The 27749-nt window shown below is 33.8% G+C and overlaps 1 protein-coding gene across 2 annotated transcripts in view; it reads right to left on the bottom strand.

Annotated features, from left to right (window-relative positions):
* Positions 1–24788, bottom strand: part of LOC121372694 — a 56854-nt gene extending 32066 nt beyond the window's left edge. Inside the window, exons 1-11 of one of the 2 annotated variants that reach the window (XM_041499155.1) lie at positions 24409–24788; positions 23394–23437; positions 21341–21404; positions 20514–20562; positions 17466–17717; positions 16951–16997; positions 15480–15513; positions 14605–14856; positions 13781–14044; positions 10414–10668; positions 6754–7023 (exon numbers count right to left, since the gene is read on the bottom strand). In XM_041499155.1, coding sequence (XP_041355089.1) covers positions 6754–7023; positions 10414–10668; positions 13781–14044; positions 14605–14856; positions 15480–15513; positions 16951–16997; positions 17466–17717; positions 20514–20562; positions 21341–21404; positions 23394–23437; positions 24409–24450 — 1573 coding nt within the window. In that variant the 5' untranslated portion in view covers positions 24451–24788. The remainder of the gene's footprint in view (positions 1–6753; positions 7024–10413; positions 10669–13780; positions 14045–14604; positions 14857–15479; positions 15514–16950; positions 16998–17465; positions 17718–20513; positions 20563–21340; positions 21405–23393; positions 23438–24408) is intronic. The other variant, XM_041499156.1, reaches the window with a different exon arrangement.
* Positions 24789–27749: the final 2961 nt, after the last annotated feature.

The following is a 27749-nucleotide window of genomic DNA, read 5'->3' as shown; positions in this document are numbered from 1 at the left end:
GGTCTCTGCTAACTGAACATTTATATAACCCATATACAAACATAAATTATAGGTAACCCATTTCCGTTTTGTGTAACCCATTATGTCCAATTAAATAATGTTCTGAATTTAATGATTAAATGAAATCAGTGATGCAAACTTAGATTTGTGCGAACAATGAACAAATGAAAGGACTGTTCTTGCAATTTTGAGACTGGGGTCTGGAAAAATAAATGAATCAATGAAAATTGATTGTACTGCTGATGTCATGTGAAAAGTAACATCTTACTACAGGTATTAGCATAATATCACTTTATCTGGTAATCATATTCTATCAGTATATAATTCCATTTTATAATTACTGTTTTGTAATAGGCATCTGGATTGGTTAAAATGCTATCACATGATCTATAAAACCAACGTTCATTCTTCCATGCACTTTTTCATTAAAAACCCCAAATAAAAACAGAATGTTATTACCGGAACTACTTTTTATCAATTACGTCAATAACGGAATACCCGAGGATTCCATCATTTCTATTTTTATCCCAATATCCTCTGCACTGTGAGTGACAGTGACAAACTGACAGACAACAATCACAATGTCGGATGACAAACACAAAAGTTTTGGTGGAGACTTTAGAAGTGTTAGCAGAAAATTATCAACAAATCAGAAGAGAGACATGAGCGCAGCGCTGTCACATTTGACAAAAACACCAAATCGACAACTTACACGCGCAAAAACACATATGCCTTTGTGCACAATTACGCAACCTGTTCTTTCTGATAATAATATCACACAATCACAAGCTACCTACGAAATCCACACACACTGTAACAATGAAACCACTTTATCCCTTTTAAGTCAGTCTTCACATTCACTTTTCAGTAACTGAACTTTTGCCAACCGCAATTTTAATATAGCAACTGATAAATCTTCTAAATAATTTGATGCTCTCCCTGAAGTTAATTAGTTCAAAATTCATACTCTAACCACTTTGCAACAAATCTTTCATGTAAGTATATAGATCGTTCAATTCTTAAATAATTGTCGTTTGATATTTTTGAAAAAAACTGTTTGCGTTATCAGTTAATGTTCAGTTATTTTAAATTTTATAACTTTTTATGCACATTTGATTCAGAAAATTAAAATTTATAAAACCTCATGTAAATCCTTATAATGAATCGGAAATTTGATGGAAAAAAACAAATGTAACTTTCTAAGGGAATTCCCTTATTTGTTTATTGTTACACTTGTAAATCATTGTGGAATAGAGATCGATGGGTGTTTCAATATAGTTTTGTATAATGGCAATATTAATGCATTTGGAATTGTAAGAATTGAACGTTATATTTTTGACGTTCATGTGATGATAAACACCAAAACCATTTTACACATTTATGTATTAACGGCTTCGTGCTAATGCGCTACGTCATTCATACAGTGTGTAAAACGGTTTTAGTGTTACCGTAATCATTTCATGAATATCAAAAATATAGCGTTCAATTTTTAAAAAGAATAATACATCACCAAGGATTTCCAGACTCATCTTTTAGTCCAGTCAATATATGAAGAAAAAAAGCTTAACCCAAAACAAATTGTAACAGAAGTTTTTTTTAGCATTTTTGTATTCCACATTTGTTCCTTATTAACATACTAAAAGTAGAGAAAAATTTAAGTATATATAATGTTGTTTTTCATCAGTTTTAAGTATTTATTTTGAATACTGTACTTACATTTATGACTACCGTATATCTTCGCCTATAAGTCAAATTTTTTTCACCCAAAAAATATTTTATAACTTGGGGGGTCGACTTATAAGAGGGTAAAAAAATTTCACCCCAAAACATTACCGTTTTGGGGATTATTTTACAAGTGTTATTGTTGAAGTATGCCCTGTATATATACTCAAATATGTTAATTTGACGCATTTATTTTTTAATAACCTTTTTTTTTTTTGGCATTAGAACGGTTTTGGTTACGCAAAAAGGCGTGCGATCTCACTCACATGCCAAGAGAACAGTCCACTTAGTTAAAATAACAGTCATCACTAATAGCAAAAATGTAAACAATACTAACTACCTGTTGCCTGAGTTTATTTTGAAATCTGGTCACTGGCATTAATGGTTGTTCAAACAATGTTTTGTCAGTGATTATCTTCATGAATATTACTGAGCTTTCCCTTAAAACAGCTTAGACTGATTTCTGCAGTTCACTAGAGCAATAGGGACATACATAAAAACCAGTGTACTTTCCAGAGTTATCCTCCTTACATGTATTAATATGGCGACAAAACATGTAATTAACTGATACTTTCAGTTTTATTGTAGTGATCTGTTTAGGGCCTCCATGAGTCCAATATATTGGACTCGAGTACTCGAGGGTCAAACTCGACCCGGACCCGAGTACCCGACGCTTACACAAGATGATAATGAGACAAAGGAATATAACGTAAAATAGCATTATATAGCTTAATTCCAGCACTGAACATGAATGCCAAATCATGCCATTGTATTGCATTTAGAAACCCGTTGATACGTTCAGTATTGTGACGGACGAACGGACGGCCAGATTAAAAAAGAAACTAGCAAATAGTCATATAATTATTGTGTAACTTGTATCATTAATTAGTTACCGCTGAACTAGTTGCTCTACACTGTCTCACTTGTACGGGTACTCGAGTCCTGTGAATGGACTCGAGTCTTTGCTAGACTCGACCCGTGCCCGAGTACTCGAGTACTCGTGGAGACCCTAGATCTGTTGTCAGTGTTTATAAATAAAGTTGTTGTCTGTGCACAAACCCATGCTGTACAGTGCCATACGGTAACAGCCAAACAGCTTGCACTATCTACTAAGGGAATATTTCGTTTTGATGCTATGTTACTTGTTTGCGATCTACAAAACGTGAAAACCGAAGTTTGTAAAATAATTTTCTTTTGTTCAAATATTGTACATTATTGTTCTCATGTGCTGAAAATAAGAAATACTTCAATATTTATAAGTTGTTTTTCATGGGTCGACTTATAAACGGGTCAATAAAAAAATACGTTTTCAGGGCTTGAAATTAGGGACTCGACTTATAGCCGAGATCGACTTTCAGGCGAAGATATACGGTAGGTATGTTTAATTACAATCAATACCATCATGCCAATGGCATACTATTATCAATTGCTTCTTGTATAAATGTCTTTGTCTATAAATATAACAAATAATATGACAAATAATACATCTAATTCCACCCCCCCCCCCCCCCACCACCCCTTTCCAATACATAATATAAAGTTGTAATTGATAACTGCTTAGTAATTAGAAATAAAGTATTTTCCCCAAAATATATCTGACCTATATATATTTATATATAATAATTAAACACACCAAATATTTAATAACACTTTGACTTGGACACACACACACACACACATCCACATCCACAAACACACACACACACACACAGTTATACACACACATGCTCACGTGTTTGTGCATGCACATGCATACCCCATTTCCATATACGTGCATATAACTGGCTGAATGTCCTATAGATGAGGCACTTCATACAAAATCTACCAAAATACCTTTTGTTTGGATTTGCTAGTAGTAATCTGCTAGTAGTAAGGTGTCCACATCTCCCGAATTGTTTAACTGGATAGAGTTAAGACAACTAATGCCTCTGCATTCAGCACACATAGCAGAGCATCCCAAGCCATGCTTTCTGCAGGTGCAGTGAGCTGTCATGCAATCAGTCTTGCACTTATATCTCACTACTTTCAGCAAGCAATCTGGAGCAGGTAAATTCAGAGTTTGCACAGCCACCATTTTTCCTTTAGACACTTTCCAACCCCAGTCTTCTGGTTTTAAATCTTTGTAACCCTTCTATGTTTGTATTTGGTAAAACACTCTTAGATTATGATGCATCGCTGCTGCACACATTCGTGGTATACTATCGGGTGTCACAAATGTGTTGCTTACAGCCACTTTCTGGAAGAATTTAACAACTCTTAGAGAATCTATTGTTTCTCCAGCTTTCCCATTATAAAGAATGACTAAAGCCTTTCCTCCAGCTTACACAACACCCATCTCAGTTGCAATATCTCGATCAAATACACGTGCACACTCACGGAAGTCCTCATTTTTTCCAAAATTCTTCAGTGAAATACCTTTTCCAATGCCAAATAGATGAGAGGTTGTACCACATCCTAAAATTGTATGTACAAAAAGTAAGTCTTGGCACAAATCTTTTCCCAGCCTTTCCTTTGTACGTTTAATATCCCAAATCTTGGTTTTGCCTTTCATGTGTATCTTTGGTTCAGGTTTGAAGTAAATGGTATAGGAATCAAGGTCAGACTAATGGCAAAGAAGTACCAATAAATCTGTGTCATCTCCAACAACAACTGTTGGCCTTGTTTGTGCATTTTCAACAGCACTTGTAATTATCAGAACATTTGCATCATCCGCTGCCTGGTGGGTTTTGATTCCAATTGTATTCATTTCCTCTTTCAAAAGGTCTATCAGGCATTGCTTATTCTGGGAGTTCGCAAGAAACATGTCTTTCTTCATGTCCAATGTCATGTTACTCACAAACTTTATCATCTTTCCAATCTGTCCCTTATTACGTCTAATATGTGCATTGTCTTTAGTCGATGGCTCATCTGAATATCCATCAAAAACAACCACTGCCTCTTTCCCATACTTGTTGATGATGTACTGCACATACAAATTGCAGATACCAGAATATCTGATATCTCGAGGCCATGGAATGCGTTGTAGTAATGATCTACCATCTAACACATATTGCACATCAGAAGGAATAGTTGCAGATTCCAAACCAACATAATTTCCGATTGCATCAGCTAACTGGGGTTTGTTAGCAGCCCTAAGCAAACCATCTGTATCAAAGAGTGCTGGAGGTTGTGTGCACAATTTATATGTGAACAACGAAGACAGTTTTTCAGGAGACAGCATTCCTCTAGCTGCAGTATAAAGTTGCTGAAACAATAACTGTGGATCAACATGAACTTTTTCATCATCATCATTTTTCATCATCTATCTTTATTATATTGCAACGTATGTATTCATGGTTACTGCCTGATCTTTTTTCTTGTAAACAAAGTCACTGACACTTTTTCCCTCCATGGATTTCAGAATTCTGCATCCACATTCTTAGGCAGTGTCAGCATTAACTGTCTCATCTGCAACCATACCACTAGCAATGTTACAAAGAGAAGTGTCCTCAATGAATGGAGTTCTTCATTCAAGAAACCCAGCTAGTTTGGTCATATCATGAACATCTCTTAACTGCCTAACCTTGCAATTGTCCTTATAATGTTCAGTGGAAGTGTACATTATGCCAGTAAGATTTCGCATTGCCTGATTTACATCAGCGCAGACTGGAGAAGACAACAGCCAAACTGTCCATTGTAATTCTGTCATACCTCTCCCTTTGGTGAAACCTCCAGATGTTTTCATGGTGCGCATAAGCATTTGTTCAATAGCCAAATCTGTTGAAAGACCACCCCAGTATCTATGACTTCTTCTTATGACATGGTATCCTTCTTGAAAATATTTAAGTACATCAGAATGTTCTTCACCCAGCTGGGACATGCTATTTAAATAAAGGTATACAGACTTTGTATAAAATAGTGTCCTGAAGCTGCAAAGTATGGCAACATTTCAGATAAAGCCTGGATATAAAGATCCCAGTTTCCCGTACATTCTGCTTTGATGAATCTTGTCAAAATTTCAATCATCTCCAGGTGGTGTACCATCATATCGCTTAGCCTGCTTGCTTACAAACTTCATGTTGGAATAGATACATCTCTCATCATTAGACTTGAGATCGATCATTGGCATAAATAAAACTGACGATTTCCCTGGGTGAGGACCATGCTGAACCATCTGCATGAATCCATTCCACGAAGGTGTATGAGGGTTAGTAACCAGGAGGTTTTCCAAAGCAGGTCAGCATTGCAAGTGTTATCGACAGCTGGTGAAATCAGAGCTTCTTGTACTTCAAAGAAAACTATCTGTCGCAAAATTTACGGTGCGCCTCCCTAGATCCGCCCTACGCGACTTACTGCCATATATGGCAATGTGTGGATTACATTTGAATAAAATGTTACTTCTACTATCTATATGTTATCTTACAAATTAATTATGCTTATATAATGCCTTACAAATTTATTTTAATTAAGATAAATATGTAAAGCAATAAAAAATAACAATTTTTAAAATCCCCCCAGCCCCCCCCCGACAAAAATTATTATTAAGGAATATATCACGATTAGAAAATTGCACAAAAACCTTAAGTTGCAATTTATTTTGGATCATTTCATATACTGACTGGTCTATAGTTCTTAGACTTAGAGAGGAAACCCGCTACATTTTTCAATTAGTAGCAAGGGATCTTTTATATGCACCATCCCACAGACAGGATAGCACACAGTAAGGCCTTTGATATACCAGTCATGGTGCACTGGCTGGAACGAGAAATAGCTCAATGGGCCCACCAATGAGGATCGATCCTAGACCGACCATGCATCAAACGAGCACTTTACCACTGGGCTACGTCCCGCACTTTCATTTCACGAATACCAAATTTTAACTGACTTGATTTATATGCCCTTTTGGCCTTGGCCTCCCTCCTAAAATATTTCTTGGCTCTGCCCTTACAAATCATTAAGCTCTGTCCTGGACAACCAGTTCCGAAAGACAAAGAAGTATGTCAAGAACAACATGCTTGTATCTTAATTGGACACAAAAATCAAGTTACTTACCTATACTTTCATAACTCTTTCCCATGATGACACACTTGTGGTCATCTGCATGGAACAAGTAGCGCATACAAGTAAAACGGATTTCTTCCTTACACACCGTATAGCAACCTTTCCGTGAATTTCGTCTTCGCCAGCTGTAGGGAATACCATTAATGCTTATTACTCTCCCGGTGGCCATAGTCAAAACGTTTTCTGGTATATCCTTCAGTTTCCCTGTAAACAGCCATGGAGGCTTTTCTCGTATCTCCAGCGAAGCAAGGTTCTCCAGTTCTAAAATAAAATAACAAGAGAAATGGGTATTAAATTGTATGAAAAATCAATGTATCATAACAAACAAAAAAGTAAGACCAGAATCAGGTCTTACTAAAGTATTCACATAGGTAAATTGATTTCATTACAACTTGTTCCCTACATTTCGGCAGTCTCCCACCACCTTCAACAGGAGATTGTAATTCTCTCAGTTCTTTACATTATGTCCATCTTTACTATAGAAGCCGTTTAATATAATATGATTATATTAACTGGGTACTAGTAAAGATTATATTAAACCGCTACTAGTAGATTATTATGATTATATTAAATGGCTACTAGTAAAGATTATGATTATATTAAATAGCTACTAGTAAAGATTAATATAATTATATTAAATGACTACTAGTAAAGATTAATATGATTATATTAAATGGTTCTAGTAAAGATTAATATGATTATATTAAATAACTACTAGTAAAGATTAATATGATTATATTAAATGGCTACTAGTAAAGATTAATATGATTATATTAAATGACTACTAGTAAAGATTAATATGATTATATTAAATGGTTCTAGTAAAGATTAATATGATTATATTAAATGACTACTAGTAAAGATTAATATGATTATATTAAATGGCTACTAGTAAAGATTAATATGATTATATTAAATGACTACTGGTAAAGATTAATATGATTATATTAAACGGCTACTAGGAAAGATTACGATTATATTAAACGGATACTAATAAAGATTATGATTATATTAAATGGCTACTAGTAAAGATTAATATGATTATATTAAATGGTTCTAGTAAAGATTAATATGATTATATTAAACGGATACTAGTAAAGATTATTATGATTATATTAAACGGATGCTAGTAAAGATTATGATTATATTAAATGGTTCTAGTAAAGATTAATATGATTATATTAAATGCCGACTAGTAAAGATTAATATGATTATATTAAATGGCTACTAGTAAAGATTAATATGATTATATTAAATGACTACTAGTAAAGATTAATATGATTATATTAAACGGCTACTAGGAAAGATTATGATTATATTAAACGGATACTAGTAAAGATTATGATTACATTAAATGGCTACTAGTAAAGATTAATATGATTATATTAAATGGTTCTAGTAAAGATTAATATGATTATATTAAACGGATACTAGTAAAGATTATTATGATTATATTAAACGGATACTAGTAAAGATTATGATTATATTAAATGACTACTAGTAAAGATTATGATTATATTAAACGGCTACTAGTAAAGATTAATATGATTATATTAAATGGTTCTAGTAAAGATTAATATGATTATATTAAACGGATACTAGTAAAGATTATTATGATTACTAAACTATTCAACAAATATCTAGTGAAATGTTTCATGCATGAGTTTTAAAAATCAGGAAAACATGAAAATGGGTTATTCCCAATTATATATTTTTTCATTTGGCATAAATTATTTAGGTTTGCACAACTATCGTTTTGGTTAAATTAAAACAAAAGTAAATAACACATCAGAGATCTCATTAATAGGTGGTTGCCTGCCAATATTATAAATGTTCACCAAGTATAGAATTACAAATAATTAATACTTTCTGTCTGAATGTTAGTATTTTATATATAATTAGTGCATGTTGATAACCTTGTGATATGTATTGAAATGTTCATCCCTGATTGGTTAATATAGCTGGTAGTTAATATGGTGTTAATATTGAAAATAAACCAATGAAATTGGGTTATTCTTAGGCTTCGGTATCAACGTGTTTAAGTCACATGACATTCATAGCTACCCATAACATTATTTTCACCTGTTATTTTTATTCTTAATGACACCACTGTGTATTGCTACTACTGACAATTTAGTGAATGTGACGAGATATAAAAAGGTTATAGCAAATAACATTCATAACCAATGCATAAACTAATTTTTGGAGGCCTGCAAAATACAACCATCTGTAGCCTGCACCAGCCTCATCTAAACATGTTTTTTGTCAGTTACTTACCGTATATCTTCGCCTGTAAGTCGATCTCGGCTATAAGTCGAGTCCCTAATTTCAAGCCCTGAAAACTTATTTTTTCATTGACCCGTTTATAAGTCGACCCATGAAAAACTACTTATAAATATTGAAATATTTCTTATTTTCAGCACATGAGAACAATAATATTTGAACAAAAGAAAATTATTTTACAAACTTCGGTTTTCACGTTTTGTACATCGCAATATAATCAGACTATTCCAATCAAACTATCATTATTACATAGCATCAAAACAAAATATTCCCTTAGTAGAGAGTGAAAGCTGTTTGACTGTTACTGTATAGTATTGTACAGATGGTTTTGTGCACAGACAACAACTTTATTTATAAACACTGACAACAGATCACTACGATAAAACTGAAAGTATCACGTTTTGCCGCCATATTAATACATGTAAGGAGGATAACTCTGGAAAGTACACTGGTTTTTGTACCAAATGATGTGTGTCCCTATTGCTCTAGATAGTGAACTGCAGAGATCAGTCTATTTTAAGGGAAAGCTCAGTAATATTCATGAAGTTAATCACTGCCAAAACATTGTTTGAACAACCATTAATGCCAGTGACCAGATTTCAAAATAAACTCAGGCAACAGGTAGTTAGTATTGTTTACATTTTTACTATTAGTGATGACTGTTAATTTAACTAAGTGGACTGCTGTCTTGGCATGTGATTGAGATCGTACGCCTTTTCGCATAACCAAAACCGTTCTAATGCCAAAAAAAATAGGTTATAAAAAATAAATGTGTCAAATTAACATATTTGAGTATAAATACATGGCATACTTCAACAGTAAAACTTGTAAAATAATCCCCAAAACAGTAATATTTTTTGGTGAATTTTTTTTACCCTCTTATAAGTCGACCCCCCAAGTTATAAAATAATTTTTGGGTGAAAAAAATTCGACTTATAGGCGAAGATATACGGTATTTCAATTTTGTTTGTTGTAAAATGAAAAGAAAACATGTTTTGAAAATATAAAATTGTTCTATTTTTACATGCAGTTTATAAACACATTGGTCATGGAGTGTAAAATAAATTTTTTATAATTAGCTTATATTTGATATTTGATTATTCTTTTATTAATATGTCTCTAATTTGAGATCAATTTTGTATGTATGAAGGATTAAAATAAAGCAACCGACATTCTTCATTATGGGTGATTACTGCTGTTTAATTTGTTTTAACCAATGTTTTCACAAACTGCAAATACTTTTAAAAAAAATATTTACAAACCAGATTTCTTGGGGTTTTTTTTCTCTACATCAAACCAAACTGAAATGACTGACAAAAAGTACTTTTAGTGAAGCCTGGTATGAGGAATAGACAATTTACTACTTACTAGTGTAACTCTTCTCCATCATAATACACTTGAGAGTGAGTCCGTCAAAGTAATAGCTCACACAATTAATAAGTTCTTCATTTTTACACGCATTGTAGCAGTCTTCATTGGAAGCCCTAGGCCGCCAAAGGTGAACGATACCTCCAAAGGTTATCACCATTCCTGATGCACTTTCCATAATTCTTGGAGGTATGTCTTCCAGTTTTCCCAAAAAGGGTTTGGGTTCGATTTTTATTTGACGAAAGGTATCCTTTTCTAAAATAAAAATAAAACAAGAGTACATACAAGAGTACAAAATGGAAGCTTGTTTAATATCTTTTATCCCACAATCACTGTATTCATTGGCAAGATATGACGACGATAAATCTATATTTTCGATCACTGACCTAAAATATAGGTCACTTGACGTAAGACCGACTTGACTCGGAAGTATTTCAGATTAGATTTTCAAAAAACATACTCTTTAACCTTCTGAGTACTGCAGGCAAGATATCTTGCCCAATGTCATGTCAGTCGACATACTGTATACAGTGCATTCCCCAATTCATATTATCCGCCGTTTTGCACACGACACTCCAGTAGTCTAAAGGTTAAATCATTTGTTTTAGTATAGTAAATACAAATAATTTTTAGTTTGTGATAACAATACAAAATATGTATATTTATTTATGAATTAAGAGTTTAGAAAAGCTTTTTCAATGTGATAGAATGTAGCCAGCATCTTACAAAGAATGACGTCATGTATCTTGTATGACTTCATATGGCAAAAACCTTGCTAGGTTAATAATACTTGATTTGCATATACAAAAATGGATTAAATAATGATTTTCCTACTACCGTATATCTTCGCCTATAAGTCAAAAATTTTTCACCCAAAATTTATTTTATAACTTGGGGGGTCGACTTATAACAGGGTAAAAAAATTTCACCCAAAAATATTACCGTTTTGGGGATTATTTTACAAGTTTTATTGTTGAAGTATGCCCTGTATTTATACTCAAATATGTTAATTTGACACATTTATTTTTTATAACCTTTTTTTTTTGCCATTACAACGGTTTTGGTTATGCGAGAAGGCGTGCCATCTCACTCACATGCCAAGACAAGAGTCCACTTAATTAAAATAACAGTCATCACTAATAGCAAAAATGTAAACAATACTAACTACCTGTTGCCTGAGATTATTTTGAAATCTGGTCACTGGCATTAATGGTTGTTCAAACAATGTTTTGTCGGTGATTAACTTCATGAATATTACTGAGCTTTCCCTTAACCTTCTGACTACTGCAGGCGAGATATCTCGCCCGACGTCACGTCAGTCGATATACTGTACACTGTATACAGTGCATTCCCCAATTCATATTTCCCGCCGTTTTGCACACGACACTCACCGGAAACGGAAATATAATTAAAGAAAAAAGATTTTTTTTCAAAATGGTGGTTTTTGTTTTGATTTTTTTCAACTGAAAATACCTTGAAATTTTGAGTTCAAAAAGTGGTTTTCAGCAAGTATTTTCACTTGACAACAATGGCGGCACGTCGCGGTAATTTTCAGGGATCGATAGCTGATTGTAACAGCTAATTTGATAATAAATTTGATCGTTTTACCAACAATGAAAATTACCAAATATTGCAATATGAATCGTAGTTCGGGTTTTAAAAAAAATTCTGGTCAGAAAACCACTGTTATAGGGAATAATGGACATAAATACTGGACAGCTGGCCACAAATGCCCGTAAGTAAACGCAACTTTTTCAATTTTTTGCCTAATTTTAATCACCATTAGCCAATCTAAAATAATAAAAATTACAAAAAAAGACACGAAAATAATACTTACCGATTCATATATGAACTTTATTTCATGTATTTATGAAACATTTAAGTGAATATATGTGAGTAAAAATTATAAACTTGTACCCACTCAACGTGGTTTTTGTTAAAAATTAATCCAGTAGTCTAAAGGTTAAAATAACAGACTGATCTCTGCAGTTCACTAGAGTAATAGGGACACACATCATTTGGTACAAAAACCAGTGTACTTTCCAAAGTTATCCCTCTTACATGTATTAATATGGCGGCAAAACATGTGATAAACCGATGATGATACATGTACTTTCAGTTTTATCGTAGTGATCTGTTGTCAGTGTTTATAAATAAAGTTGTTGTTTGTGCACAAAACCATGCTGTACAGTGCCATACGGTAACAGTCAAACAGCTTTCACTATCTATTAAGGGAATATTTCGTTTTGACGCCATGTAGTTTGATTCATAATTGCGATGTTACGGATGTACAAAACGTGAAAACCGAAGTTTGTAAAATAATTTTCTTTTGCTCAAATATTGTACATTATTGTTCTCATGTGCTGAAAATAAGAAATACTTCAATATTTATAAGTTGTTTTTCATGGGTCGACTTATAAACGGGTCAATAAAAAAAATGTTTTCAGGGCTTGAAATTAGGGACTCGACTTATAGCCGAGATCGACTTACAGGCGAAGATATACGGTATTCCTGTAGGATTGCAGGATAAAAGAAATAACAGGTTACGGTCTTAAGATATGGGCCTCGCTGCATTCGCTATTCTAACTTTCGCAGGATATGGCCTCGCTGCATTCGCTATTCTAACTTTCGCAGTTATTCCCTATATAAATCTTAACCTTCTAGTGTCTGTGCTGGAATGATGTCATGCACTACACATTTTCATGATGTCAAACTAACAGTGGTGCACAGCACATGATCCCGTCCTCAATGTAATTAAATTGATGGTGAGCAGCATGCCATCACACTGAAAGCATTAAATGGCTTTCGAGCCTTTCCTGTAATCTAAGTTATGGGAACAATTAAAGGGGCTATGTCAAAGTTGTAACTATAGTATTTTGTTATTTTCACATTTATTTATAATAAATAACTATAAATTAATCAATCCCACGCATAATCTTTCCATAATTAACTCTAGAAGAATAATTTTGAAGTCTTGCACTGGATGACAAGAGGGGTTTCCCAAATAATTTGTGGCTAAATATGACCTGGTTTGTTTCTTTCGTTAGTTGACCGCAAAGAATGCTGGGCAAATTTAGTGTGTTGAATGTGTACGCATAAAAAAAGTGACGTCACTAGTTAATGTGTGTGACACTCTCAAGATTCTCCCCTAAAATAAATAAAATTCTACAAGAAATGGAATTATTTACTTGTAATTTTTATAGGCCAATAGCTGAAGGTATAAAGTTTATGTTTCACAGCAAACATTAATAAATATTTTTGGTGGGAACAGCCATTATTGCATCTTTGACATGGTACCTTTAATCACACCCCTCAACTGTTATGATGGCAAGGTCTGATTTAGACGTATATTAGGACTACTGCTTACTTGCACTTATCTTTCCCATGAGGAAACACCTGTGCCCACTTGTATCAAAGAAGTACTGAACACACACAATCAGCTTCTCATCTTTACAGGCCGAGTAGCATCCTTCCTGGTCAACTCTGGACAACCAGATGTGAGAAAGCCCTCCAAACGACACCACGGTTCCTGCCAGACTGTCCCGCACTCTCTGGGGTAGATCCTTGAGACCCCCGAAAAACATTTCCGGTAGCTTCTCTCTCTGATACAACGAATTGAAGCTTACGGATTCTGAAAAAAAGTAGAAACAAAAGCAATATTTTTAAAACTACAGATTTTTTTTTTTTTTAAAGAAAATCAAAGCAATGTTTATAAAACATACAGGATTTAATGGAGGAATATTTATACGTTATATTATGAATTATCATATTATGAATTAATGTGCTAGTTATTTTGTTTCATCCATATCTAGTATAGTAGGCAAGACCATGGCTAAAAGGTTAATATTTTCAGTTCTCTTTTGCCAAACAAAAAATGTAGTTGTTTCCCTTTCCATGGAATCAATAGTGATCAGTGTGAAGTTTTACATATCTGTAGCGTTAACTACAAGTTGATTGCCAGTAAATGTTATCCAAGCTAATTGATTAGTGTATGTTATCTGTCTAAACACCTCTCCAGTCACTCCCCAACCACCCTCACCAATCACCCACCCACGCAACTCATCTAAATTACTCAGTATTTTTATACACTGACTTGAAACAACAAATATTCAGAAACATATTTGGCCAGTAATGAAACAAATTTGGTTTATGCAAGATCCGATTTCATCAAATGGCAACAACTGTACTTACTTTTAGAATTCTTCCCAAACATATAGCACTTCTGACTAACTTTGTCAAATAAGTAACGGACACAGTCAATGCGTGTTTCATCTTTACAGGTCTTGAAGCAATTGTCCTGAGATCCCCTCGGTCGCCACATGTATGGAACACCATCTACAGTGACGACTCTCCTGGAAATACTGGCAATAACGTTGTCAGGCAGGTCATCTAGGTCTCCAGAAAACATGATGGGCTGTTCTGTGTCAGATGGGATATTAATTTCTTTAAAAAAAAAAAGGAAGGAAGGAAATGTTTTATTTAACGACGCACTCAACACATTTTATTTACGGTTATATGGCATCAGACATATGGTTAAGAAATAGCCCAATGGGTCCACCAAGGGGGATTGATCCCAGACCGACTGCGCATCAAGTGGGTGCTTTACGACTGGGTTATGTCACACACACACCCCCCCCCCCCCCAAAAAAAAAAGGGAAATGAATAAGGCACATCGACAATAGAAGAATTGTCTTGCAACAAACAGTATCAAAAGCTAGAGTATAATCTCGACAACTCCATGGTTGCATTATACTTTTCCCAACTCCTGACTTACGATGGGTGTGCTCAGGTTAACAACTGATTGGATGTAGGAGTTGGTTGTATACAAGAACTGAGTAGTGCCCAGACTAACAACTGGACAGTCGTAGAAGCCGAGATCAGCATATTCTTACAAAATATTAGACTTTAAATAAAATATTAGCATAAACAATTATAACCTGGTAAACATGTAAATATAAGTTATTCACTTCAGTGACCTATCTATTAAATGTGTACACCCAACCTTCCAGCAAACATACAATAAAAACAAACTGTATTTCATAGTAATATCTTTTAAATTACCCTACCTCTTTTGATTCTTTTCACTGTATAAACGTTATTCTGAAAAACATTTAAATAAAAAAAAATTTAAAAACTATATTCATATGCATGTACTACTGAACTTCATAATCCATAAAATAGCAAGCTGTCTTTTCTTCATTTGGGCTATTTTAAAGACAGAATGAATGAATGAATGAATGAATGAATGTTTAACGACACCCCAGCACGAAAAATACATCGGCTATTGGGTGTCAAACTATGGTAATGCAAATAAATAAAGTGATGATCAACATCAATATAAAAATTCAAGATTTAAACAAAAACAGTGTAAAGAACTGTGCAAAAATACAAATACAAATATCACAGAATTTTACGGACACCGAATTTTACTCTAAACTTCAATTTGTGCTGTATTGGCCATTCTCAGAGAATGTTACACCCCTGCACCACGGTGAGGTTACAGCACGCGCAGGGGTTTAAAGACAGAAGTCAGATATTGTGTCCAGGAAAGATGTGATTGAACCTTAATTGGATATAGGTACGTTAATATGTTACCCAACTCTCAATAACAGAATAATAATTTTAAAAAATAAAAAATTAGGTGGGGGAGGGTGAAGGATCGTGATTTTCACAATGCAAATATGCCAAGTTATGAATGGATGGATAATTTATGGGATGGCTAAACAGGAGTAATGGTTTAGAAGATGAAATGGATGGATGGATGCATAGATGGATGAATCCATAGATGAATGGATGAATCCTGAAGATTGATTGATGAATGGATGGATGGATGGATGGATGAATTTTTTTTATTGGTAGTCTTTTGCAGAAGAAACAAACCACTCATTCACATCAACAATGACAATCCAATCAGAATCAATATATCCTAATTTGTACTAATAGAATCTATCACTGTTGTAAGGTATAGATAAGGCAATTCCAACCTGAGGGACAAAAGGTTTTTTGTGAGGGCCAAGGTTTACCGAGGCCCTTACAAAAACATTTTGTCCCGAGGGTTGGAATTGCCGTATCTATACCTCACAACGGTGATTGATTCTTTTTCTTGCCCATTTAATTTCAGTAACATAACATTAATTTTGTAAGTGACGATTTATTTATTGTAGAACGAGATGTAGGCCTAAACATTTTACCTACAAACACATTTAATCATACGCGGAGGAAAAAAATTAATCTATATATATATATAGTCCACCTCATGCAACGACATAAAAATGTAACAACTTACCAATAAATATAAAGTTGAAAATATTAATTTGTTTAAATATTTTTAAAATAATGATACAACGTGAAATGGAAATTCTGAAAACCATGAGTTATGACGTCAATCGTTGTAAATCATGAGTTGTAATGTCACGTGTATGTAGAAATCGTCTAGCCCTCGGGTCGGACAGATTTATCTAGCCCTAAGGTCAGACAAATTTTTCTAGCATAACATAAAATAACATAACCGATGAAACTTAGACAAAATAATTGTACCTGTGTTTGTTGTTGATCCACTGGTAGGTCTGATCTTGTGACAGGCTCTGTAAAAATCATCACCAAAAAAGCAGGTGAATGTAGTGGCGTAGTCAGATGAATGGCATCTAGAGGCATTATCACATAACTAGATTTATTACCGGTGTCAGCAGAGAGCTTCGGTGAAAGATTTTGCTATCTTTTCCTAGCAACAGATCAATTTTTCAGGACATATTGTCTGTGTTTTAGTGCTGTGATATCATAGTATGCAAGAAAACCCAAAACTATTTCATTCAACAGTGTGGTGATGGTATCAATGTATTTGTGGCCTGTTGAATGCTGTGTTTGCAGTACCGAGTTTAGGCCTAAAACAAGTATTGATGATGGGTGGGGGTGGGGATCAATATAATACTGTCTCCATTTCTCAGATTTTAATTTTTTTATTTATTATCCCCAGATCAGTGACATCACTGCCTGACAAACAAATCTGGTTTATGCAAGATCCAATTTCATCAGATGGCAACAACTGTACTTACTTCTAGAATTCTTCCCAAACATATAGCACTTGTGACCAACTTTGTCAAAGAAGTAATGATCACATTCAATGTGTGTTTCATCTTTACAGGTCTTGTAGCAATTGTCCTGAGATGCCCTTGGTCGCCACATGTATGGAACACCATCTACAGTGATGACTCTCCCAATAATACTGTCAACAACCAGGTCAGGCAGGTCATCTAGGTCTCCAGAAAACATGGTGGGCTGTTCTGTGTCAGACAAAACATTCATTTCTTAAAAAAAAAAAAAAGGAAAAAAAAGTGCTCAAGGCTCAAATGCCACTCAAAATGCCCAACATGTTTTCCAACAATCAGTTTGACAAGAAGCTTTTTGGTTTCCTTTTGTTTTTTTTGTTTTTTTAAATATTCCAACTCTATCCAGATTCTTGATTTTCAGGAGTGATGTATTTTCCATTCACTTTTGTACTGTATTTTTGTCGAAAAAGTTAAAACATTTAAAATGTTTATCATGAATATATTGTGTTTACGTAAATTGCATGGACATGGCAGAAATACATAAAATATGGACACACTGATATTCTAACCAAGAAAATGTTAAATAATATGTAGTTTAAAAATTGAATTACAAAACAATACGGGTAGCTACAGAGTGAGGAATATTCCTTTAGATATTGTTAATAGCACCGTCCTTACCAACAGAGTTCTTTTTTCCATCATGAAGCACCTTTTATCGAAGTCATAAACGTATAAGTCAATACAATGAAGTTGTTTCTTCATTATATGTTTTGAAACACACTTCTTTTGTGGCAATGAACTGCCAAATGAATCTGGTACTTTCAACTTTGTTTACTTTTTCTGATAAACTGTTCCAAACACTTTCATGGTTTAAAATAAAAGTTTAAAAAATAAAAGTTTACAATGCCACCAAATTGTGAACTGTGTAGGTCCCAAAGCAACTAAGGGAGGTCTGTACTGTTAATTAATGTTTACTGTTAAATGTTTATGAAATAAGTGATACATTGTTCACTGAGCAATCAAAGAAAGACTATAGCCACCAAATTACTAACAATTGTTAGTCACTGTGCTAGTGCAGAAAGGACCTATCTGTTATCTTATATCAAATATCTAATGTTAGTCACTGTGCTAGTGCAGAAAGGACCTATCTGTTATCTTCTATCAAATATCTAATGTTAGTCACTGTGCTAGTGCAGAAAGGACCTGTCTGTTATCTTATATCAAATATCTAATGTTAGTCACTGCGCTAGTGCAGAAAGGACCTATCTGTTATCTTCTATCAAATATCTAATGTTAGTCACTGCGCTAGTGCAGAAAGGACCTATCTGTTATCTTCTATCAAATATCTAATGTTAGTCACTGCGCTAGTGCAGAAAGGACCTATCTGTTATCTTATATCAAATATCAAATATCTAATGTTAGTCACTGTGCTAGTGCAGAAAGGACCTATCTGTTTATCTTATATCAAATATCTAATGTTAGTCACTGTGCTAGTGCAGAAAGGACCTATCTGTTATCTTCTATCAAATATCTAATGTTAGTCACTGTGCTAGTGCAGAAAGGACCTATCTGTTATCTTCTATCAAATATCTAATGTTAGTCACTGTGCTAGTGCAGAAAGGACCTATCTGTTATCTTCTATCAAATATCTAATGTTAGTCACTGTGCTAGTGCAGAAAGGACCTATCTGTTATCTTCTATCAAATATCTAATGTTAGTCACTGTGCTAGTGCAGAAAGGACCTATCTGTTATCTTCTATCAAATATCTAATGTTAGTCACTGTGCTAGTGCAGAAAGGACCTATCTGTTATCTTATATCAAATATCTAATGTTAGTCACTGTGCTAGTGCAGAAAGGACCTGTCTGTTATCTTATATCAAATATCTAATGTTAGTCACTGTGCTAGTGCAGAAAGGACCTATCTGTTATCTTATATCAAATATCTAATGTTAGTCACTGTGCTAGTGCAGAAAGGACCTATCTGTTATCTTATATCAAATATCTAATGTTAGTCACTGTGCTAGTGCAGAAAGGACCTATCTGTTATCTTATATCAAATATCTAATGTTAGTCACTGTGCTAGTGCAGAAAGGACCTGTCTGTTATCTTATATCAAATATCTAATGTTAGTCACTGTGCTAGTGCAGAAAGGACCTGTCTGTTATCTTATATCAAATATCTAATGTTAGTCACTGTGCTAGTGCAGAAAGGACCTGTCTGTTATCTTATATCAAATATCTAATGTTAGTCACTGTTATCTTCTGTTATATCAAATATCTAATGTTAGTCACTGTGCTAGTGCAGAAAGGACCTGTCTGTTATCTTATATCAAATATCTAATGTTAGTCACTGTGCTAGTGCAGAAAGGACCTGTCTGTTATCTTATATCAAATATCTAATGTTAGTCACTGTGCTAGTGCAGAAAGGACCTGTCTGTTATCTTATATCAAATATCTAATGTTAGTCACTGTGCTAGTGCAGAAAGGACCTATCTGTTATCTTATATCAAATATCTAATGTTAGTCACTGTGCTAGTGCAGAAAGGACCTGTCTGTTATCTTATATCAAATATCTAATGTTAGTCACTGTGCTAGTGCAGAAAGGACCTGTCTGTTATCTTATATCAAATATCTAATGTTAGTCACTGTGCTAGTGCAGAAAGGACCTGTCTGTTATCTTATATCAAATATCTAATGTTAGTCACTGTGCTAGTGCAGAAAGGACCTGTCTGTTATCTTATATCAAATATCTAATGTTAGTCACTGTGCTAGTGCAGAAAGGACCTGTCTGTTATCTTATATCAAATATCTAATGTTAGTCACTGTGCTAGTGCAGAAAGGACCTGTCTGTTATCTTATATCAAATATCTAATGTTAGTCACTGTGCTAGTGCAGAAAGGACCTATGTGTTATCTTCTATCAAATATCTAATGTTAGTCACTGTGCTAGTGTAGAAAGGACCTATTTGTTATCTTCTATCAAATATCTAATGTTCACAAAAGAAAACACTAGATATTAATACTATAAAGTCTTAAAAATTAAAAATAATCATACCTCTTTGGGGTCCTTTCAGAAAAGATGGTATAATGACGTCAAAATAGTCCTGTAAAAAAAAAGAAAAAAAGAAAGAAACAAATTATACCATGTTTACACTTAAAATGTGCTGAGTTATTTTTAAACAAATATTGTTTCCCCTATTTTTAAAGCTTTATGATGCCTCGTAAAGCATAAGCTACTAATACCTAAATTATCCAAATACATGTATATGTAATCTGAAGATAAATTTGGTAAATATATTTCATAATTATTTCAGATTAGAACACAGCTGTTGTATATCTGTCAGTCACAATGTTCTAGCCTTTAATTAAAGATCTTGAAACATAAATAGTTGGTATAGTTGTAAACAAAAGGTTTTAAATGTATTAATTTTGCATGATAACAAATAAAAAGGAGTTTAAATAGTTCTAAATTCTTTTTTTTTTAGAAAACTTCACATTTTGTTGAACAAATTTTATTTGCATCTGTTAAGATATAAACAAATAATTTATTATTTTCCATTATAATATGTTTTCGTGTTTAATCATTCATTAGTTTGGATGAGTTTTAAGTTATTTCCACAACTCTGAGTTATATAAATCTACAAAATATTATGTAAAGCTGTTTACTTTTGTATCAGTCCATGTTATGTTACCAGAAAATCCTGAATAACACTTAAAACACAAAGCAGTCATCTTGGTATCATTGTTTCTGAAATATTTAGATAATTAATATGTTGTAAAAGTACATGCAATTTGAATCTTTGTTGGCTGTTTGATTTTTTATGTGCGATTCCCCCAAAAAGGAGCTCTAGAGCCTAGGACGATCCACATATAGTTTCTCACCTGTTTCACACTGTGATAAATGAGTAAAATCAACACACACAAGCCCAAAGCAATAAGATTCATCCTGGAAGCAAACAGTATGTGATTAGTATAATTAACATTGATGATTATAACAAACAGTATGTGATTAGTATAACTAACATTGATGATTATAACAAACAGTATGTGATTAGTATAACTAACATTTATGATTATAACAAACAGTATGTGATAGTATCAATAACATTGATGATTATAACAAACAGTTAATGATTAATATCAACAACATTGATGATTATAACAAACAGTTAATGATTAATATCAACAACATTGATGATTATAATTGATGAAGCAAAAAGTATGTGATTCTTATCAATAATATTGATGATTTTAACTGATGAAGCAAAATTTGTCACGAATTTAATGTTACTAGAATGTCAAATTTTTAGGGATGCATTATAAAAGTACTTTTAATAGAGAAACACATGCAGAACTTCATAAACATACTACCAGTAAATGCAAAGATAAAATAAACATTTTATGTGGTGAATTTTAGTTAAAGAATACAATAGTCACAGTTGTAGTAAAACCATCTGTTGAAAACTCCATAAACTGCAAGAACTTTTAGGTAGACTGTTTAACCACCCCTCCCTGCCAGAAAATATTTTGAGGGAATGTAATAAAAATAAAACAGATCATAAGTGCCTCTACTAAGTGGTTATGGGTTTGAAATCATTTGAAATTAGACACTGCATTTAATGTACTTTGATAAATTTTTAGACCGTAATTGAATGTTAAGCTGTAATTATATTAAAATACCTTGAAATGCCCTTCTGAACATGTACAACTCTTTACCAGCTATTATTAACATTTGCTACCCTAAAAAGACAATAAACCTGTAGTGCCCAAATTAGTGAGATCTAAAGCTCTGCATGCATTGGCTGCCAATCAACAATGGGGTTTTTTTGTGGGTTTAATTTATTCTTACAGATCTTAAACAAGCTTCCATTTCATATCATGTTTATGTCCCAAGTGAAATAAACGAGGGACATAAACATAATACAAAATGGTAGCGAGTTTAATATCCTATACATTTATTACCTATAATCGATCTTAATTTATATCACTCAACTCGCTAGGTTGACATTCCTGTAAGCTTAGGTTGTAGTGTACCAATCAATGATGTCATGAAGTGTTACGTCCCACTTGGCGTTCTAGTGGGACATATCACTTTGAAACATAGCAAGATATTTTTAACCATATGGGTAATCATTTTTTATACTGCCTAGACAAAACCCACAATATTCGATATTTAAAGCCTTTTATGATGAGATTTGTTTTCCCATAGATAAAAATTAGGTTTTCTAGTTTGTGGCATATGTAAAGAAGATGTTAACCCCAAAGGCCGTTTCACAACTGATAACATGGAGGAGGGTAGGTGGTAGGATGCAATTTATATATACATTTTACTTTATCAACAACTGATATACATTTAAAACAAAAATGTGGCATTCCCTCTGCCACATGATAAACTTTGGAACAGCCCTGAGACAAATTGGTCACATCCCGTGCTTTTAAAACTTTGCCTAGACTCAAGTTTTTAACATCTTGAAACTTTAATGTCATGGATATGCATACAAATTGCATATGTGGTGTAGACCCTAACGTTTATAAGCATATGTGACATCATTAAAGATTTGTGTCTAGACCCTAAAGTTTATAAACATGTGCGACATCATTAAAGATTTGTGTCTAGACCCTAAAGTTTATAAACATGTGTGACATCATTACAGATTAGAGTCTAGACCCTAAAGTTTATAAGCATGTGTGATGTCATTAAAGATTAGACTTTAGACCCTGAAGTTTATATGCATGTGTGACATTATTAAATATTTGAGTCTAGACCCCAACGCTTATAAGCATGTATGACGTCATTAAAAATTTGAGTCTAGACCCTAACATTTATAAGCATGTGTAACATCATTAAAGATTTGAGTCTAGAAGTCTTCTTCAGCTTGTAATGACCTCAGTGGTTTAAATAAGACCAGAGTTAAGAGATTTTAAATCATCTTACCTCTTTCGATTGAGATGGGATGCATTGATGCTTGTCGTAGGACTCTGTAAAAATAATGAACCCTTGTAAACCATACAATTAACCAAATATCGAAGAACAGACAAAAGACAATGGAACCTGTTACACTACATGTACTTTATTAAACAAGAGTTGTAGTTTAGTTTTTTTGATGTTAGCGTTTAATTTTATGTACTTTATTTTTGCTGGTCAACCAGACTATGTTTTTATTATACATATATGAACATGGAAATAAAGTTATTGTATTGTATTGTATCGTATTGTATTGTATTAATGTACACTAGTTAAACCTAAAAATAATCTTCAAAACAACAAGATGTTGTAGTTTTTTGCCATTACATGCTGGGGAATAATTTCAAATTATTGTCCACATGATTTACAATATAGATAGTTACATAATTGCTATTGCACTCTTGTGACATCACTATAAATTATTTAATAGTATAATTTTATTGTTTTTACTAAAAAATTTGATGTAATTTATTTAATATATTTAAATCTATATAAAAAATGTTGTGTTCTTTTATTTTCAAAATGAACATGACAACCAGTCTTAATTTAATCATTTCCACATGATTGTCAGCTTTATCATAATTTTGTTTTATCAGAATTATTTTAAATATGGGCCTCCTGTCTAAGACTTATAGTCCTTCTCACAGTTAGGTATACAGTTAGCTCCGGTGTGTTCCCCAGTTCGGTACCAGTTTGCTTGTTGGTTTTGCATAAGTCCATGTCTGAAGGCTAATTATTTGGAACAGGAAATAAATTCTTAAGCTTAATGATAGCTAAGGAGTTATTTTAATAATGACAAATGACAGTGCAAAGGGTTTAACTGTAATGAGGCTTGCTCAATTTGATCAGTTTGGTTAATTTTCAATTTGGCTGATGTACTGCATCATTCAGTGACCTGAAAAATATCCCAAGTATATTTTCCCAATCCGATTGGACATGGGACCTTGACGAAAAATTCTGGATAAATCCCCCGACTTAGGCCTACCTGCTGAATATCAATGCTCCAACTTCCCTCCTGTTGGTCCATGGGTTACAAGTTTTGAAGCAGAAGTTTCAAACACAATGTAACTACTAACTTATAACAAATAATTTACCAAATTTGTCTAATACAATCGTACTAAATTGCAAACAATTCGATTCATTACGAAACAATGTTGCTAAGTGACTGGAATAATAGGAACGCATGCGCAAACATGTTTCACTTACGTCATAGTTGCATACAGAGTTAGAAGTTTTGAAGCGGTAGTTTCAAAGATATCATAGCTATCAACTTAATTATAGCTATCAATTTAATTATATCAACTAATTTATCCTTTTAAATGATTGTGTATATAAATATTCGATAGTCGTACTATTCAAATGCTAAAGAGATGCACGCATGCGCAAACCTTGTTTACCGTTTAGGAACGTCTACGTCATAATAAAGGTGAGAGGTAATCGGAAACAACTTTAAAGGTGCAATAAATTTAGATTATATAAAAATTAGTGGTCAGTACAATTAATTGTAACCTAATTTATTTTCTTTTTCTCACCTGTTTGTCGGTTTTATTTGTCGGCTTTATATTGTTTTCATTGCATTCACTGTTGGAAATGTATGGAATAATTTTCATTTGCAAGTTTTGTATAGATCTTTTGTATTCTCGTTCATCGACATTATCGTTATATAAAAAAATGTAAATAAATAAATAATAATACTTTTTAATAAAAAAAATTTAAAAACAATTAAATACCCAAAGCAATGAATATCATTTAATTTTGTGTCCTTGTCCCGTTAGTTCGAGTTAAAATTTGTGCACAAAAACATAAGATTTTCCTCTACTATTGATATAATCATGACCTAGTTGTAAACGTAAAACTTTTATTCTATTGTTGTCAGGGAGAGTAGTAATAATGACGTAATATATGCTTAGTTGAACGAATAGTGAACACTTTAGGACTCGGACATCATGACACCATCGTTTTAGCTTGGAACACAAAGTTAAGTTTATCTTGCAACAGGCCCTTGAGGACCAAAATGTACGGGGTTTTCTGTCCTACGCTACATAAATAAAATAAAAAATATGGCTAGAGACTTTGCCCCTTCCAGTACAGATATAATTACTTGCAATGAACAACTGTATGGTCCAATCAAACACTTCGTTACAATTACAGTCGCAGATATCATGCATATTAATAGCAAACAATCGAATTACTACGTATAATGTAGAACTTTCTATTCAAACGTTTAGATGAACTCTAACTGGTTTTCTTTTAAAACGTTTAGCTGAACTCTGGTTTGACTCTCTTTGTAGTGCATTTACGTCAAATCTAAACGGTTTTAGGGCATGTTACCGCGAGATTGTTTTGGGGAAAATGTATGTTCTAAAATACAAATTCCTGGAGTTTTTTCAAGTAAAATTTATAATAGCAAATGTTGGTAAATGCCAACATTTAAATATGTAAAGCTAACATATACTTAAAAGTTTAACTCTAGCAAATATACGTCAAAATGTGTCAGGTTTAGGCCTATATCCACATCCTAATAATATTTCAGCTAAAATGTGATATGTATTGTGTACGAAAGAAAGAAAGAAAGAAAGAAATGTTTTATTTAACGACGCACTCAACACATTTTATTTACGGTTATATGGCGTCAGACATATGGTTAAGGACCACACATATTTTGAGAGGAAACCCGCTGTCGCCACTTCATGGGCTACTCTTTCCGATTAGCAGCAAGGGATCTTTTATTTGCGCTTCCCACGGGCAGGATAGCACAAACCATGGCCTTTGTTGAACCAGTTATGGATCACTGGTCGGTGCAAGTGGTTTACACCTACTCATTGAGCCTTGCGGAGCACTCACTCAGGGTTTGGAGTCAGTATCTGGATTAAAAATCCCATGCCTCGACTGGGATTCGAACCCAGTACCTACCAGCCTGTTGACCGATGGCCTAACCACGACGCCACCGAGGCCGGTTTATTGTGTACGAATGAATGATTGATTGAATGATTGAATGAATGAATGAATGACACCCCAGCACGAAAAATACATCAGCTATTGGGTGTCAAACTACGGTAAATGCAAAAATGAAGTGATGATAAACATCAATATAAACATTCAAAAGTTAAATTAAAACACAGTTTAAGGAACTGTAAAAAAACAACCCAAAACCCCCCCAAAAAACAACAATAAAAAAAACCTTCAAATATCCACAGATAACTAAAATTAAAATGTATAATAAAATTCTGTATCACGAAGAAATTTCAACAAAAGTTCAAGATGGAATCGAAATGATTTCTTCTACCAAATATATAGTTTCTAGTTTCCTTCAGATGATGGCACTCCACCAGTATGTGGTGTACTGTCAGAGTACACGGTGGAGGATCTTTCTTCAGAATGAATGAATGAGTTAAGACAAGTATACGTGTATGACCGATGCAAGCACGATACGACTATTTTATCCTTCCTGCACCGCCAATAAGTCTGCCCTCTTTCGGGACTGGCTCGAAGCTTGTTTGCAACCGCACCGTCCCAATCATCTTGCCAGGTTCAACAGATCAACTGTTTAATGATATGTTTAAAATCAGTAGAAGGTACGCCAACCCTGGCGTGGGGCAACTCCAAAGCAGACTTGGCAACTAAAACTGCCAACATGCTGGTCAGTGCACCTAACAAAATACAATGTCTTTATTCAGTCAATCTGTGTGGTCCTTAACCATATGTCTGACGCCATATAACCGTAAATAAAATGTGTTGAGTGCGTCATTAAATAAAACATTTCTTTCTTTGGTTGCTTTGGAGAGAGAAACATGTACACAGGCATGTGTGTGACATAGGGGTGGGCAAAATATTAGTCCGGTTATGACCACCACGAGCCCTGATGACAGCTTGACAACGGCGACACACGGAAACAATCAAACGTTGCACAACACGTTGTGGAATGTTTTGTCACTCATGCTGCAGTGCCGTAAGATGTTGCGAAAGTGTCTGAGGTGGTGGATTCCTCCGGCGCACACGCTGATCCAGTGCATCCCATATATGTTCTATTGGATTTAAATTCGGCGAACAGGCAGGCCAAAGTAATGTCTGGACGTCGTGACGCTGCAGAAACTCCTCACTAATACGTGCAACATGTGGTCTGGCATTGTCATGCTGAAACATTCCACCGTTGACGTTCATGTGCGGAATGACGTGATGCTGCAGGATCTCGTCTCGATACCCGATGTTCGTCAGTGCACCTGCCACATGTACAAGAGCCGTCCTACCACCATGATGGATTCCTGCCCACACCATGACATTGCCACCACCAAAATGGTCGACTTGTTGCACGCAGTTTGGAGCATA

Source organism: Gigantopelta aegis, chromosome 4, assembly GCF_016097555.1.
Source record: "Gigantopelta aegis isolate Gae_Host chromosome 4, Gae_host_genome, whole genome shotgun sequence".
Taxonomy (NCBI): Eukaryota; Metazoa; Mollusca; class Gastropoda; order Neomphalida; family Peltospiridae; genus Gigantopelta; species Gigantopelta aegis.
The sequence above is the reverse complement of the archived record's forward strand: the minus strand, read 5'-3'. Positions and strand labels throughout refer to the sequence as shown.